General features: G+C 50.4%; 2 protein-coding genes across 5 annotated transcripts; both read left to right on the forward strand.

The window, feature by feature from the left end:
• The first annotated feature begins 381 nt into the window (after window positions 1-381).
• On the forward strand, window positions 382-9,116 carry RBM42 (RNA binding motif protein 42). Of its 4 annotated transcripts, none has more exons than XM_037138480.2 (10): window positions 382-611; window positions 847-991; window positions 2,241-2,325; window positions 2,432-2,506; window positions 4,181-4,246; window positions 4,325-4,500; window positions 5,009-5,341; window positions 6,056-6,173; window positions 8,585-8,779; window positions 8,871-9,116. In XM_037138480.2, exons 1-10 carry the CDS (start codon window positions 484-486, stop codon window positions 8,981-8,983), a joined length of 1,434 nt encoding a protein of 477 aa, XP_036994375.1. In that variant the 5' UTR covers window positions 382-483; the 3' UTR covers window positions 8,984-9,116. The 4 variants fall into 4 exon arrangements, with proteins under 4 accessions (XP_036994375.1, XP_036994376.1, XP_036994378.1 ...); XM_037138481.2 differs by having other exon boundaries at window positions 4,346-4,500; XM_037138483.2 differs by lacking the exon at window positions 4,181-4,246.
• A 2,620-nt stretch (window positions 9,117-11,736) lies between these two features.
• Window positions 11,737-14,046, forward strand: ETV2 (ETS variant transcription factor 2). Its single transcript, XM_037138427.2, has 6 exons — window positions 11,737-11,806; window positions 11,945-12,022; window positions 12,314-12,373; window positions 12,625-13,053; window positions 13,474-13,586; window positions 13,828-14,046. Exons 1-6 carry the CDS (start codon window positions 11,737-11,739, stop codon window positions 14,026-14,028), a joined length of 951 nt encoding a protein of 316 aa, XP_036994322.2. The 3' UTR covers window positions 14,029-14,046.
• The last annotated feature ends 2,446 nt before the right edge of the window (window positions 14,047-16,492 follow it).

Here is a 16,492-nt window from a genome sequence, read left to right on the forward strand (position 1 = left end):
CCGATATGGAACCGCAATATTGGCGTAAGCGGACAACCCTAACCAACTAAGCTACGCAGGGCTTAAGTGGGTTTTAACAGTTCCGGGAGAGCCTCCGAACTTTTCCGAGCTCTCCAAGGTCCTGTTTCTACTTTAAGGACGGACACTCCGACTTTGGAGAGCTCTCACTGATCCCCATTTTTCCGTAAGGGTTCCACCGCCTCCTCGGCTGCACTCCCACAGAGCTAGAGTCTTCCATTGGTTCGTTTTCAAGCACTGTGACTGGCCTATACTTTTCCTTGGGTGGGCCCGCTGGGTGTAGCCAGACTCTCATTGGCCCTCGCTCTAAAGACTAACCCCGGTTGGCTTATGATGTCACGTACCAGCGCCGGTCGCTTTCGCTCCTACGTCATCCGCGGGCGTCTACACTGACGTACCCAGAGAGTAGACAGCGGAATCGGTGGAGCCCCGGGGGTAGTAGCGGCCACAAGGAAGGCGGCAGCGATGGCTGGGGCGGGGCCGGCCCCGGGACTCCCGGGTGCTGGAGGACCTGTGGTCCCGGGCCCTGGTGCCAGCATTCCGGGCAAGAGCGGCGAAGAACGCCTAAAGGAGATGGAGGCGGAGATGGCCCTGTAAGGCCCCCGACAGGGCAGAATAAAAGCAGTCCTAGAGCCGGAGCTGCCGAACCCTGGGGCCTCCGGGACGCAATAGGCCCGCCGTATGGCTCTATCATGAGGAAATGGGACATTCTGGATTGTGGGGGCGGGAGTAAGAAGAGGTCCGCAGGGGTGAAGGCTGTCTCGATATAGCCAGCGTTCCAGAATTGGTGCAAGGTCCTGAGTTATGGTGTCTGTCCTGTACCCCCAGGTTTGAGCAGGAAGTCCTGGGGGCTCCGGTCTCTGGAATCCCAGCTGCAATGCCTGCTGTGCCTACGGTCTCCACAGTAGAAGCGATGCAGGTCCCAGCAACTCCTGTGATACGTCCAATTATCGCAACCAACACATACCAGCAGGTACGTCTGAGTTGTGGCATATAAGTCAAAGAGCAGAGTGCCTGGAACTCAGTATTTATATAGAGAGAACTGTTTACATGTTGGCTTGTTGATTAATCTGCATGACAAATATTTTTGTGCCAGGAACTAAGGACACAGTAATTACTAAGGCAAACAGTATTTCTGCCCTTTGAGAGCTTATATTCTAAAGCATGTTGTTTAGTAGAACTTTATGCAATGATGGAAATGCCTCTATCTATCTAAGTTATATATTTGAGTTAAATAGTTCCTTAATCTCATTAGTCACATTCAAGTGCCCAAGCTATATATGACGAGTGGAGAGAAAGACTACTAAAAAGAAAACACATAAAATTTGTTCATTATGTCAACAAATAATTACTGGGTGCCTTCTATGCATCAGGCACTGTTCTAGGAATTAGGCATATATAGCAGAGAACAAAACATAGAACACAATGGAATTACTACCTTTTTGGAGTTTACATTTCACTTGAGAGAGACAGGTCAAAGTACAATTAGGACAGAGATGACATTTAAGCAAAGATATAAAGGACGTGATGGAGGAAACCATGCAGATATCTGGGGAAAGAGCATTTCCAGTAGAAAGAACTGCTAGTGCAACAACCATGAGGCAGGTACACACCTGACATGTTCAAGGAACAGCAAGGAGAGCACTGTGGCTGAAGTGGAGTGAGCAAGGGGAAGGGTGACAGGAGATGAGAACAGAGAGGTGAAAAACACCAGATCTGGTAGAGCTTTGTGGGCCATGGTAAGGAGCTAGGTTTTCACTCTGAGATGGGAAACCACTGAGGGATTTTGAGCAGAGAGGTGATGTGGTCCAACTTAGATGTTAACAGGGTCACTCTGGTTGTGTTTGGAGAACAGACTGTAGGGGAGAGGGCAGAATCGAGGAGACGGAGGAAGAGGCTACTGTAATGATCAAGGCAAGAGACAATGGTGGTGGCATGGGAGATGGGGAGGAAAGGCTGGACATAATTTCAGATAGTGCTACATGGTGTGGGGTAGATGAAAGAGTAGGATAGTGAGAGTTGCTGCTAAGGACAGCTTTAGCTAGTATAATCCCAAAAGCCTCCCTGAAAAGTGCCGTTTTAACTAAGCCCTAAAGATTGACAGATAGTCAACCCCCCACACACAGTGCAAAGAATAAAACCCTTGACCTCCCAGGGTGAGCCATTCAGGGCAGTTTGGGAGCACTGAGTCAGATCACTTACCCAAACTTCCTCCCGAACAGGTCCAACAGACCCTGGAGGCCCGGGCAGCTGCTGCAGCCACAGTGGTTTCTCCCATGGTGGGTGGCCCTCCTTTTGTGGGCCCAGGTAAGTAAGGATTGGTGAGACAAGGGAGCCAGGGGATTAGGGAGGGTGGTAAGAAGGGATGACCAGGGCTCTCCACCCACCATCCTCATCTCTCTTCTCCCAACAGTTGGCTTTGGCCCTGGTGATAGGAGTCACCTGGACAGTCCAGAGGCTCGAGAAGCCATGTTTTTGCGACGAGCAGGTAGTTCTGGGGCCAGGAAACCCACATTTAACCAAGCACTCATATTTCAACTGCTTAAGCCTCTTGCCTGATTTATTGCTCTAACTCACACTGTCCATTTCATCCCCACCCTGATGTTGTCAACTTCCTAAAGCACAAAGCTGATTATATATTTCAAGTCATTTTATCTTTAATAAGGTTTAACTTGATCATTGTAAACCAGCTTCCTACTGTCACCCCTAATCCCTACCCTGCTGCGTTTTCTAGCACTTAACACCTTATAACAAACTGTACAATTTACTTAACTATCCTTTGCTTCCTCTAAAATATAAGCTCCATGAGGAGCAGAAGTCCTGGTGTCTGCCACATAGTAAGCATTACATGCTCTCTGTTGATGAGATGAACCACCAAACAAGAACCAAGCTGTTCACCTGGCAATCAAGACCCTACATCACCTGGCCCCTTGCGGAGAGATCCTCACATCCTCCCAAAGCCTTAAACATTGCTGGGATGTGCCAGTAATGCTCATGTTGAAATTCTCTCCCTTGCTCACTCTCACCCAACTATACCCTTCTAAAACCTATCAACTAAACCAAAATCAAATTAACCAAAGTCAACTAAAATCTGTCCTCTTCACAGACCATTCTTTGAGGTAAACTTTATACACATAGTTTTTATGATAGTACTTCCTTCAGTGTTATCTAAAGTTCTGGTATAATGTCTATGAGACTAAACATTACTTAGGTCCTGTTATACTTTTTTAATCTGATATTTGATAAAATTTGTTAAAGATTTTATTTATTTATTTATTTTTAGAGAAAGCGAAAGGGACCTGGCCCACAACCTGGGCATGTGCCCTGACCGGGAATTGAACCAGCGACCTTTTGATTCGCAGGCTCCTGCTCAATCCACTGAGCCACACCAGCCAGGGCTGGTATCTGAGAAATTCTCCCATCTCTTACTCTTTAGTATGGTTTTGATTGAAATGTAAATCTGACCTAGTCCCCTGCTCAGCTTCCAACCTTTCTGTGACTCCTCGGTGTCCTCGGGAGAACATTCATGGGTCAGTCAGTAAGGCTATGTTTGGATGCCTGCTGATGTCTTAACCATTCTCTTATGTTCTCCAACCCTGACCTGCTCTATTACAGTTATACTAAACTGAAAAGGGAAAATTACTTTGTTTATAAATGTTCTTTGCCATTATTTTTTCCACTCATGTTTTGCCTAAGTCTTTATTATCCTTTAGGTTTCAGCTCCCAGGCCCCTTTCTTCAGGAAGGAAGCTTTCTCTAGTCTCCCTGGATAGGTCAGAGGGCTCCTCTGGGCTCCCACTACTCCCTGGGCTTCCCTTTTCAGCTCCAATCATCATGCCTAGACTTTCCCCCATCCTGGTTCTAAACATTTGGGGCTTTCAACTCTCTAGTAATGGGTTTATGCCCTCCTACTCTGGACCAGGAGCTCCCTAAGAACGCTTGGTCTTTTGGTGTGTTCCTGGACAGGCACAAAGGAGATCCTCGATGATAAATTTCTGCTGTATGAACAAATGAAAAGACCCTTGTATCTCCCAGAAGGCTCTCTACACTCTTCTCCAGGATTCTTGGATGCTTAGTTACCTACCCCCCGCCACACACACACACAACTTGCCCCAAGTGCCCTGGTCCCCCATGACACACACACCCATCTCTCTCTCCCACAGCTGTGGGCCCCCAGAGGGTCCCAATCCTGCGTCCAGCCTTTGTCCCCCATGTGCTTCAGAGAGCAGGTGAGGGGCCAGAATCATCATCCCTGCCATATAACCACCCCCCAAACCCTTTTAACTCCCCTACTAACACCCTGACAGATTCTGCTCTTTCTTCTGCAGCAGGTGGTCCTCGCCCTATGGCCCTGAGGCCCCCTCACCAAGCCCTTGTGGGCCCCCCTCTGCCTGGGCCCCCTGGACCACCTATGATGTTACCACCAATGGCTCGGGCCCCGGGGCCTCCCTTGGGCTCCATGGCTGCTCTGAGGCCTCCTCTGGTAAGTGTGAACAGGGTGCTGATGATCAGAAGTGCAGTGGATGTGGAGACCCTTGATTCTGGACTGATGGACTTTGTCTAAGTCTGTCTCTGCCCCAGTATTTTATGTGTCTGCTTCCTCACTCTGTTTCTGTCTCTCCTTGTATTTCTGTGGCCAGATCTTTCTATTTCTGGGTTGTTTTTTTGTTTTTGTTTTTTTTTTAGAAAAGTATAGAGAGAAACACGAGCTGTGGATGTATTTCTGTCTCTACATCTCCATTTTCCGTCGTCCCTCTCTTTTTCTGTCTTGATGTCTTTCTTTGTCCTTGTGTCTTTGCGTGTGTATGTGTGTATCTCTATCTGTTTCTCTATTCCTGTGTCTGTCTCTGACTAGAGACTCCTTTCTCTGTCTTGATATATATCTCTTGCCTGCTCTTTGATCCCAGGCCCTTGTTTTGTTGTACAGGATGGGAATGGGAGTAAGGTTTAAGCCTTGATTTGATCCTTTCATTTCCTCCCCTTGCCCACAGGAAGAGCCAGCAACACCCCGAGAATTGGGCCTAGGCCTGGGGTTGGGCCTGAAAGAGAAGGAGGAAGCAGTAGTGGCGGCAGCAGCTGGGCTGGAGGATGCTAGTGCAGCTGTAACTGTGGGAGCGGGAGGTGCCCCAGCGGGCCCTGCTGTCATTGGGCCCAGCCTACCACTGGCCCTGGCCATGCCTTTGCCTGAGCCTGAGCCCCTGCCCCTCCCTCTGGAAGTTGTACGAGGCCTGCTGCCTCCACTACGCATTCCTGAGCTCCTATCTTTGCGTCCACGACCCCGGCCCCCACGGCCTGAGCCACCCCCTGGCCTCATGGCTCTTGAGGTAAGCAAGGAGCACCACAGTGAGGGGATAGAAAGGACTGGGAGGGCAGACAGGATTCCATGAGCTCCTATACATAGAAACACATGTAGTCCTCTATCATTGAAGGTACAAGGGGCCCAAGAAGTTGGAGGAGGGTGGCAGACACATAAACCAAGGAGTATATCCAGTCCTTTAACTCTGGAGGTAGGAGGGCAGGGAGCAAAGGAAGGTGGGAGGAAGACTAATGAGTCCAAAGACTCTTAACACCAACCCTTTGCTTCCCCTTTTTAAAAAAAATATTTTACTTATTTTTTAGAGTGAGGGGAAGGGAAGGAGAAAGAGTGGGAGAGAAACATCAATGTGTGGTTGCCTCTCATTTGTCCCCTACTGGGGATCTGGCCCACAACCCAGGCATGTGCCCTGACTGGAAATCAAACTGGCGACCCTTTGCTTCACAGGCCCCTGCTCAATCCACTGAGCTACACCAGCCAGGGCCCTTTTTTTTCTTAAGATTTTATTTATTTTAGAGAGAGGGGAAAGGAGAAAGAGAAGGAGAGAAACATTGGTGAGAGAGAAACATCAGTTGGTTGCCTCTCACACACCTCCAGCCAGGGACCTGGCCTATAACCTGGCACATGCCCTGACTATAATCAAAACAGCAACCTTTTCCTTTATGGGATGATGCCCAGCCCACTGAGCCACACCAAATCAGGGCTGTTCCTTTTTCTTCTGCAGGTCCCAGAGCCGTTGGGTGAGGACAAGAAGAAAGGAAAGCCAGAGAAATTGAAACGCTGCATTCGCACGGCAGCCGGTAGCAGCTGGGAAGACCCCAGCCTGCTAGAGTGGGATGCAGGTACGTGGACCAATGTCCAGGATCAGACATTGCTCAGCCTGTTAGGCCAAATTCTCTTCTTTGGGGCAGAAGCAAGGAAGGTGAACTAGGTTAACTACACAACTGCCTCCTCTCTGCAGGGCAGGCACTGTTAGCACACCTCATGGAGGACTAGGCTATGGCTCAGGCCCTCACCAAGCCACTGAACAGAACTTGGTGGAAGTGATTGGCACCTAGGACCTTCTGGCTTCTGTTTCTTATTCATGAGGGGCTTGGCTTGCTAAAGGTAAAAGAACATTGTTTTTTTCCTCAAAAATATTTTTTTTTAAATTTATTTCTTAGAGAGAGAGGAAGGGAGGGAGAGAAACATCAATGCGCGAGAGATGCATCAATTGGTTGCCTCTCATACGCCCCCTACTGGGGAATGTGGCCTGCAGCCCAGGCATGTGCCCTGACTGGGAATTGACCCTGAGACGTTTTGATTCCCAGGTTGGCATTCAGTCCACTGAGCCACACCAGCCAGGGCTTTTCCCCCAACTTTTTATGGAAAATGTTAAACACAACCCTGGCTGGTGTGGCTCAGTGGATCGAGCACCAGCCTGCAAACCAGGGGGTCGCCCATTTGGTTCCCAGTCAGGGCATGTGTCTAGGTTGCTGGCCAGGTTGTGCCCCAGTTGGGGGCACATGAGAGGCAACCACACACTGATGTTTTTCCCCCTCTTTTTCTCCCCCTCTCTGAAAAGAAATAAAATCTTTCCCAAAAAAAAAGAAAGAAAGAAAAATGTTAAACACTAAACTGCACAATGAACAGCCATGTATCTACCACCTAGATTTAGCAATCAATATTTTGCTATATTACTTTATCTCTCTATGTGTATGTGTGTTTTGGGGGGTTTTACTCAATCTAAAGCAAGTTATAAATTATCACTTCACTCCTAAATACCTCAGTATTTATCTCCTAAGAAAAGTGTTAAATCTCTTCCATGTCAATACCATTAACACATCTAAGAAAATTAATAATTCTATGGTTTCTCATATCCATTTATATTCACATTTACTCAGTTCTCCCCAAACTGAAAACTCTTCTCCAACAAATCAGGATTCATGCAGCTTTATGCCTCAAATTACCTTTTAATGAGAATCATCTCTCTCCCACTGCCTTGTCTTGTGTATAGTAATTTGAAGTGTCCAGACCAGTTGTCTTGTAGAAGGTGTCACCTTCTGAGTTTCTCATTATTTTCTCCTGAACTAGTCTATCTTGTTCTCAGAGAACGTCCTTAATTATCACAGAAACCATGGGCAACTCCAGTTGTAATCAAGGAAAGGGACCTACCTCCCATCCCAGTCCTTGACTTCTGCCTCTTCTCTTGGGACAGTCTACCACCCCAGGCCAGGGGTCATGGCAGCATGGGCCCAGATGAGGCCAGTATAGGCAGTGGACCCTAGTTTTGTGACAGTCTCATCTTCCTCATCTCTAACAAGGGGATAATAATAGTATGTGCTTCATGGGGAAAGGATTCTTTGGGTGTGAGCATGTTCAGTTGAGGCTCAGGCGCACCCTAGGGGATATGCCCAGAAATGGCAACTGAGGTCAGCTGTGGAGAAAGATTGGGCAGTGTGTTCAACTTTCGGGGACTCATGTGGGAACTAAGAGTGGGCTGGCTTAGTGGATTGAGCACTGGCCTTTGAACCAGAAGGTTGCTAGTTCAATCCCCAGTCAGGGCACATGTCTGGGTTATAGGCCATGTCCCCATTTGGGAGTATGCAAGAGGCAACTGATCAGTGTTTCTTGATCTCTCCTTCTCTTTCTCCCTCCCTGCCTCTCTCTCAAAAAAAAAAAAAAAAAAATACAATCTTTAAAAAGAAAAAGGGCTTTGCTGAGGAAGGATGAAATCTGTGGTATTGGGTGCCATTATGGGAGCCAGTGGTATCAGGTACCTAGGGTATGTCCATAGGGAGGTGTCCAGGAAACCAGGGGGTACCAGGGGCTGAGAGAAGAAGCCAGGGCTGAGACAGAGGGGCTTCATCCTGGGAATGGGTGAGACGATCCTAGGGTGAAGAAGGGTAGTGCAATTAATTAAAAGTGAGAACTCTGGAGTCCGATGCCTGAATTCTATCCCAACTCGACTACTGCTGGTTGAGTAACTTTGAGCAGGTGACTTGACCTCTCTGTGCCTCAGTGTAAAAGGGCTGTTAAGAGTGCCAGGTGTGCTAAAACCTCATGAGTGCTTAGCAGAAAGTCTAGCACGAGGTAAGTACCATACAGGTGTTGGCAGTTATCACTAAGGGGACCACAGGCAGAGACTGCTAGGGATGCAGAGGGGCTTGGGGGTAGGGGGTGGTGTTGAGATGCCTCCAGAGAAGGCCCTTTAAATAAGGCAGACACTGGTCCAAGCATCTGCATCCTCTGATCTCCTCTCTCCCCACCACAGATGACTTTCGGATCTTCTGTGGAGATCTGGGCAATGAGGTGAACGATGACATCTTGGCACGCGCTTTCAGCCGTTTCCCATCCTTCCTTAAGGCTAAGGTGATCCGCGACAAGCGCACAGGCAAGACCAAGGGCTATGGCTTCGTCAGCTTTAAGGATCCTAGCGACTATGTACGAGCCATGCGCGAGATGAATGGTGGGTGAGGCCTCCCCTGGGACAATGGGTGTGACAGGTATTTGGCCTAAACCCAATCTCAAACCTGACCTTGAACCTTCCGTTCCCATAGGGAAGTATGTGGGCTCACGCCCCATCAAGCTGCGCAAGAGCATGTGGAAGGACCGGAACCTGGATGTGGTACGCAAGAAGCAAAAGGAGAAGAAGAAGTTGGGCCTGAGATAGGGTCTGTGGCTGGGCACCTGCTCCCACCTGGCCAGGTGTTGGCTCCTCCTCAGTGTTCTCTTTGGAAAACCTGCAATTATACACCCAACCATCTTCCTCAAAACCATTTTCAATAAATTTTTGTTCGTTTCCATCCCTGGCTGAGCTTGGAAACGCTTTGGGATACAAGACCTTGCCTCTCCCCACCTGGGAATAGTAGGTAGCCAGGAGTTTATGCAGATGGTCATTTTTCAGTTCCTACTGAGCGCCCATTACATCTTCTGGAAACCTCTTTAGGGCACACTGAGTACAACCTATTTCACAGAAGAGGAAGCTGAGGCCCAGACCCATGCTCTTCTGACTCTAGCCTGTGTTCTCAGCACCAGCGTAAGGGTTGGGAGGGTCTCCTGGGCCCTGCCCTTCTGGAGCTCACAGCCTTCTAGGCTTGCAGCAGACTCACCTAGGGCTTAAACAGTGCTTGGAGACACATTGGTGACTGTAACAGTCCCAGGCCCTGTTTCCTCAGAGCTCCTGGTCCAATGGCAGAAGAGAGATCAGGGTTGGAGTAGAGGAGCCCAGGGTGCAAGCTGGTATTCGAGGAGGGCTTTCTGAAGGAACTGGCTGTTTCTGAGGCTGTCTCATTCTCTTCTGTCATTCTCTCAGAGTCTGCAGTTCTCACTCTCTGGATCTCTGAGACTGTTTCCCATTCTCTTCACTCTGCTGAACCCTAGACTATGTCTTTGTGGGGGTCTCCTTGAATGTTTTTCTGTCTCTTTCTCTGTTGAGTGTACCCTGGTTTGTCCCTATGCATCTGTATCTGAGTCGACTCTCTCCATATCTATGGGTCTCTTCACCCATCTCCTTTCCCGGCTCCAAGTTTGTCTCTGCCTATTGAAAGAAAATCCATACAGGAACTTGAACACCAGACTAAGAGCTTAGACTTTACTCTGATGGCAGCAACCAGTCCCAGGAAGCTGAGGTAGTTCAAATAGGGAACCAGCATCACAGATCTGCACTTTAGAAACAGCCCTGAAACTACTGTGTGCAGAGGTCTGGAAAGAGGCTGGGGCAGAAGGAGATCGTGTTTTTCCAGCAGGAGGAGATGAGGGTCTCCCAGGGGTATAGTGGTGAGAACCCTGGATTGGTAGGGGGCAAGGGAGGAGGGGAGAAACTACCAAGGCCTGTCAGGGAAGCTAGCCACCCAGGAGAGATGTTAAATTTTCCTCTGTTCCTGTCTTTCTGCTTTACAACCCCCCTCTGTGACGTCACATTTTCCAGTCTGGTCAGAGGATGAGGGCCTCCTCCCCCAGCAGGAAGTGCCCTTCAGCTCCCTGCCACCTGGCTGAACCACCCAGCTGACCCTCAAGTCCCACCCGCACATTACTAGCCCTCCCTTCTGCCCTGCTTCTGCTCACTAACCCTAGGGGCAAGGAAGGAGATGGGAAGGAGAATGATGACAGAAAGGAGGCTTTTAAAGGGTGCATTTAAGTCTTCCTGAGGACAGGTAGAGAAAAAAAGGTCATAGGTGGAGATGAACAGAGATGGAGGGGTGGGAAGGGAGGCAAAAGGATGAAGAGAGGCGGGAACCGTGAAGCAGTACAATGAGAGTAGAAACGGGCAGAAAACCCAGAGAGAGAGAGAGAGGGACACTCAAAAACAGACATGGAGAGGGTTGATGAATCTTTTGAAGCAAGTTACAAACAGCACTTCTCCCCTAAATATTTCAGTGTTCATTACAGAGACATCTTTCATATCATGACACCATTATCACATCTAAGAAAAATTAGTAATTTTATATCACATAGTCTATACTCAAATTTCCCATTTGTCCCAAACTATTACAGCATGGAAGGGCATGGACTCTGGAGATGAACAAAAGTGGGAGGAAGCCTGCTTCAATTTCCTCTCTGTCATAAAATGGAAATAAGACTAGTAACTACCCAATAGAAAATTAAACAAAGGCCCGTAGCAGTTGGGGGCATGCAATGAGCCCTCAACAAATGTTGGCTATTAGTATTACTGTTATTGTTTGTTTTGTTGACACTACCATTATCATGATTGATGCTCCTCTAGAATGTCCTCAGAGCCCTGGGAATGGGAGAACTCTACCTGGTCAGGGATCCCAATAAGCGTCCCCCAACTCCATCTCCCTCAGTTGTCTTGTGGATTGTGACGTAGGCTAATGGAGAGTCTGGCCGGAAATCCCCCCCTTCCTGTTGCAGATAAATCTGGTGCAGCCCAGCTGTACCCAGGCCCTCCTTCCCCCAGCCCCCCTCCATGTCGCAGGATCAAGTCCCCCAGATGGAGAACCTGTCTACCAAGCCCCCTGCCCCAGTGCCATCACCCCATAAACACCCCCTGCAGCCCAGCCTATTGTTCCCCAAAGCTACTCCAGCAGGAAAGCCCCAGCTACCAGGAGGCAGGTGGCCATTCCTGGGTTGGGGGCAGTGTAGCTCAGCCCCGCCCCAGCCCCCTGCAACTTGACCCTAGTTTCAACCCCCAGCTCTGACGTCTTGGAAAATTCTCCCCTGCTCAGGTCCCCAAGGGAGGGGTGCATGGTATGAAATGGGGCTGAGACCCTCAACTGGGGGCAGAGGAACCCGCCAGAGGTGAGCCATAAACTGGGGACTGGAGATCTGGGGGCCTGGACTCCTGGGTCTGAGGGAAGCAAGGGCTGGGACTTAGATTGCAGGGTCCTTAAGTGACACCAGCTCACCCTGTGTCTTCCCCACCATCCCATCCCCCCTACTCCAGAACATTTACAAGGAACATCCATGGACTTGTGGACGTGGGATGAAGCATCACCACAGGAAGGGCCCCCAGGGAACAGGCTGTCAAGGCCGGGTAGGCTGCCAAGGCTGGGTAGGCTGCTGGGGCTGAAACAATGTAGATGTGTGGGCGGGGAGGGGGGGGCGGGGGCCGGTGCCCAGGTGGGAGGCTTCCACTGACCCTGACCCGCCCTAATCTCCTGATTGCCTGCAGAAGGAGCTGAACTCGGCTTCTATTTCCCTGAAGTGGCACTCCAAGGGGACACCCTGACAGAGGACCCTTGCTGGAAAGGTGTTTGTGGGCTGGGATCCTGGGTGTTGGGGAATGTTAAATCTGTGGGAGGAAGGGACCATGCCTGGACTTCCCGAGTTTAACGGGGAGAGGGCTTCAGGCTTAAACTCCTGAGGATGAAGAGGGGGTTGGAGTCCCAAGTCCTAGCTCTGAGTGAGGGGGGGGGGGCGGTAATAAGGACTTCCCGTCCCAGACAAATGAAAACTACTGGGTGAGTGGTTGAGGGGGGGGGGGTCTCTAGTTATTGCTCACACACTTCCTTAAATTCAGCTACATCCTTATCCCTCGCAGGATTCCCACAGCAGGACTGGGGCTCCACGTTGCCACACCCAGAAACTCCACAGAAAGCGGGTGAGTGTGTACGAGACAGGGAAGGAGGAATCTGGGGCCCTCCACCGAGGTTGAAGTTTTTCCTCCCTTATCTTTGAGAGAGAACGGAAATAGGACTGGGGGCGCCTGTGTCCTCCAGGTGGCCTAGCCCAGATCCGGGAGCCAGGGGCCTCAGGAACCAGGGACAGAGAGCTTCGACTTCTAGAACTCCCCAGGGGGCCGGGGAATGAGACACCGGGGCTCCACTCACTGGGATCCGTTCCTCCTCACAGAGCACTCCTGTCAGGCTCTACCGTGGTCAGGAGACTGGTCACAATTTGGGTGCACCAGCTGGGACCCTTGGAGCCCTGTCTCGCCGGCCCTGGGCCCCGCCCCTCCCGGCCTGGGCCCTCTCCGCTCCTCTGGGTCTTTAGGGATCACACGCCAGAACACCAGCTCTGCGGGAGGTACCAACTCGTGGTCGGGCGTAGCGGCAGCAGCCAGCTCCACCAGCTGGGACTGTTCTATTGGCTGCGACCGCGCCACCCCCTGGGGCGAGCCTGAGCGCCGGTACTATCCCACCACCTGGGACATGGGGTTGCATACGGATTGCACCACGTCTTCGAAGGAGTACCAGAGTTCAGATTTCACCTCTTCCTCCGGACCGAGCCAGCAGTCGGACCGCGCAACTTTAGCTCATTATCCCAAAACTAACCACCGAGGTGAGAGGTCCGCAAGACTTCGCAGGAAGCTAAACTGCAGCCTACGCGCATAAGGGGGCGGGACCCGGGAAACTGGCTGTGAGAGAGCGGAACTTAGGTGCTTCAGCGCTGGAGAGTGGAGACGGCGGTTGCCCTCATTCCTGAGTCCTGAGGAAGGGGAGGGTTAAGACCCTGGTCGTCTTCTGCGGGGCTAGGGACGAGGATTTAGGCTCCTGGATTAGGTGGCAAGGAAAGACTTGAGAGTCTGGATGACTGGGTCTTCAAGGTGGGACAACCCGAGCCCCCGAGGCCAATCCTTGGGTCCTTATATGGAGGGATTTGGACTCACTGGTCTGGGGAGGGAGCCCGGACGCCTGAGTCATCAAAGCGACCTGGACTGGGGCCAGAAAACCTGAGTGTTCACTTGCCTCCACCCAGCAGGTCCAATTCAGCTGTGGCAGTTCCTCCTGGAGCTGCTTCAAGATGGGGCTCGTAGCAGCTGCATCCGCTGGACGGGCAACAGCCTCGAGTTCCAGCTGTGCGACCCCAAAGAGGTGGGGCAGCTTCCCAGACCCGCCAAGTCCAACCCCAGTCTCCTCTTGTTCAGCCTAGTCCCACCATTCATTTTGCCTAGTCTTTGGCCCCTCCCCGGACGCGTTCTCACCTCGACCCTGCTCCGCGCCACCTAACCGTTGTCCTTACTATACTCGAACCCTGCCCCGCCCCCCCACCCGCCCACCTATTGCCAAGCCCTCCCCTTCCCATCTTCTCCACTAAGCTCTGCCTATCCCCTAGGTGGCGCGGCTGTGGGGCGAGCGCAAGAGGAAACCTGGCATGAATTACGAGAAGCTGAGCCGAGGCCTGCGCTACTACTACCGTCGCGATATTGTGCGCAAAAGCGGTAGGAGCAAGTACACCTACTGCTTCGGGGGTCGGGTGCCCGGCTTAGCTTATCCCGACCGTTCCGGGGGCGGACAGGGAGCAGCAACCCAATAAAATATCCGGTCAAATCTCCTTCTCGTGCTGCCTGCATCCATCCCAACGACCCTTAGATCTGCTGGGGAGCCTGCGTACGTCCCCACTCAACAGCGCCCACCCCCCAACCCTGCCACCCACCGCCTGTGTGATCCTAAGACTCACCAGACCAAAACAGACCCAGACCCTTAAGGGACTTACTGTGCGCTCATTGTGTGATGGGACAAACAAAGGAATCTAACTCAGTTCCTCCATTGGATCCGCCTGCCCTGTGCTGGGACTTGTAAAGCATCAGACACAATCACTGGTGAGTTTACCTACTCTGTCCCCCTTAAAAAAGAACTGAGGCTCCAAAAAAGGCTTACTGTGTACCCTCACAGTGCTAGTGATTATCAAGAAATTAAATGTAGTGCTTACCCCCTCAAAACCACCTACTTTGTTTCCCCACCCAAGCTGGGGAATGTAGAACTCAGACCTAGATCCCAAGCAGAGCTACTACATTCTGGGAACTGCTGAGCTCCTGAAAAGAGCCAGCTCAAGTGGTCCTGTTGACATTGCTGGGGATTCAGCAGTGACCAAGACTACTCGGCCCTGCCCTTAGGGAGCTCACAGTTCAGTGGAGTTACAGACCCATCACCAGACCAGGGCAGCCCACAGTAGTCAGGGCTGGGATGGGGAAACTCCAAGGGGTTGGGGAGACCCAGAAGGAGGGACCTGACCTAGCCTGGGAAAGGGGAAGCCAGGAAAGGCTTCCTGGAGGAAAAAACAGCTGATTTGAGAAGTCAAAGAATGTTCCAGGCAGAAAAACAGCATGAGCAAAGGCCTGGAGGTAGATCTCACAGCACTATTCAATGAACTAAAATGTCAGTGTGGCTGGAGAAGGGACAATGGATCGTTTCACAAAGAATCTTTGGGGTCATGGTAAGGAGCCTGGACTTTGTCCCAAGGTCACAGGGGAGCTATGGGTGGGTTAAGCAGGGAAAGGATTTGGGCTTTAAGATGTCATTGAAGGGAGTGAAAGAAGGCATGCAAACAGGTAGTTCCACAAATAGTAACAATGTTGATGAACACAATATTTAAGGAACCCCTGACCCAATAAGACCTGGGCACTGCACCAAACACATAGTATATGGGGAAGCTTTGGAGGCCAAGACCAAGAGAAGGATGAAAGCAGTTCTCTTTCACACAACTCCTTCATCCAGTGTTCATTAGGCACTTTATTCACACAAATTCACTGTGTCAATGTGCCAGGTGCTGGAGATACAGTAGAGAATAAGACAAAAATTGCTCCTCTACAATCTTCTATTACTTTGAGGGGAAACAAAAGAAGGTAATCAGAATAAAAGGAAGGATATCATATTTGAGAAGATAAGTGCTATGGATAAGTAAAGTAGGGAAGGGAGATAGAGGTTGACAGATGGCAGCTTAAAATATCTGAACCGAGAGGGGCTCACCAAGAAGGTGACATTTGAGCAAAAAAACAAGGAGCTGAGTCAAGGAGCCAGCTTTGGGAAGATTTCAGGTCAAGAGAACAAGTGCAAAGGCTCTTAGGGGGAAGCCAGCCTGCATGTTTAAGGACCTTTTAGGCCACTTCCAAGGCTGGAACAGTGGGAGTCAGAAGATGGGTAGGAGATGTTGGCTTAAAGAGGTAAACTGAGGCCAGCTAAACAGAAAATGAATTTATTCTGAAATAGCAGAAGAACTACAATTCAGGACAGGCAAACTGTAGCAAGCTACAGGCAAGCCCAAAGTACATCCAAAGAGACAAAGTGAAGGTCAGCTTTTATTACGTTTTAGAAGGAAATTAGGGAGGGGTGTTTTGAACACAAGTCCATTAGAAGAACAAGAGTTTGAGGTTGCAGTGGTTTCTCACTGGCTGCAAGTGTTGGCCCAGAGTGTTGGTGCTAGGGCAGGGAGGGATCTTCCTTTTTCTTTCTTTCTCTCTCTTTTTAGGCAAGAGATAAATTCCCTTGTGAAAAATATCCTCCTTTGAACCAGATGAAAAGTAGCATTCTTATCACAGACAGGAACTTGAGAAACAGATCTTGTTAAAATAATTCTTATCTTCCTTTTTTTGTTGTTGTTGTTATGCATGCTGCAACAAATAATAAGGGCCTGAGAGCTCTTCTTTCAGAGCTTCCTGTTGACAACAGCCCTGCTTGGTTTCAGGAGCTGTAACCCCCCATGGCTAAGGCCGAGTGAGCAACCTTTGAACCATAAGCCACTAAGAAGGCAAAGCTTATCTCCCTGGCAGAAGCACCGCTTCTGCTCCTTTTTTCATAACTGGCCTCCAATGCCTGATCAGTTAGCCAATGAACAATAAGATTCCCCAAGGGGGAATCCCGCCAAGGGGGGGCGGATTCCCCCCAAGGGGGGAACCACCTAAGACAGGCATGGTCACATGGAGGCCCCAGGGAAGGACTTCGGGGGCTATGGAGAAAGGGGGTGATGGACCCTCGTCCCTTGGCTTTGATGAAGCCTGAGT

Source organism: Artibeus jamaicensis, unplaced genomic scaffold, assembly GCF_021234435.1.
Source record: "Artibeus jamaicensis isolate MK-2021 breed Jamaican fruit bat unplaced genomic scaffold, CSHL_Jam_final contig_470, whole genome shotgun sequence".
NCBI classification, from domain to species: domain Eukaryota; kingdom Metazoa; phylum Chordata; class Mammalia; order Chiroptera; family Phyllostomidae; genus Artibeus; species Artibeus jamaicensis.

Coding starts and splice junctions, on each gene's coding strand:
- RBM42 (XM_037138480.2), top strand. CDS start 484: ATGGCTGGGGCGGGGCCGGCCCCGGGACTCCCGGGTGCTGGAGGACCT. Junction 612..846: donor ATGGAGGCGGAGATGGCCCT/GTAAGGCCCCCG, acceptor CTGTACCCCCAG/GTTTGAGCAGGAAGTCCTGG. Junction 992..2,240: donor CAACCAACACATACCAGCAG/GTACGTCTGAGT, acceptor CCTCCCGAACAG/GTCCAACAGACCCTGGAGGC.
- ETV2 (XM_037138427.2), top strand. CDS start 11,737: ATGGACTTGTGGACGTGGGATGAAGCATCACCACAGGAAGGGCCCCCA. Junction 13,054..13,473: donor TCCCAAAACTAACCACCGAG/GTGAGAGGTCCG, acceptor TCCACCCAGCAG/GTCCAATTCAGCTGTGGCAG. Junction 13,587..13,827: donor AGCTGTGCGACCCCAAAGAG/GTGGGGCAGCTT, acceptor CCTATCCCCTAG/GTGGCGCGGCTGTGGGGCGA.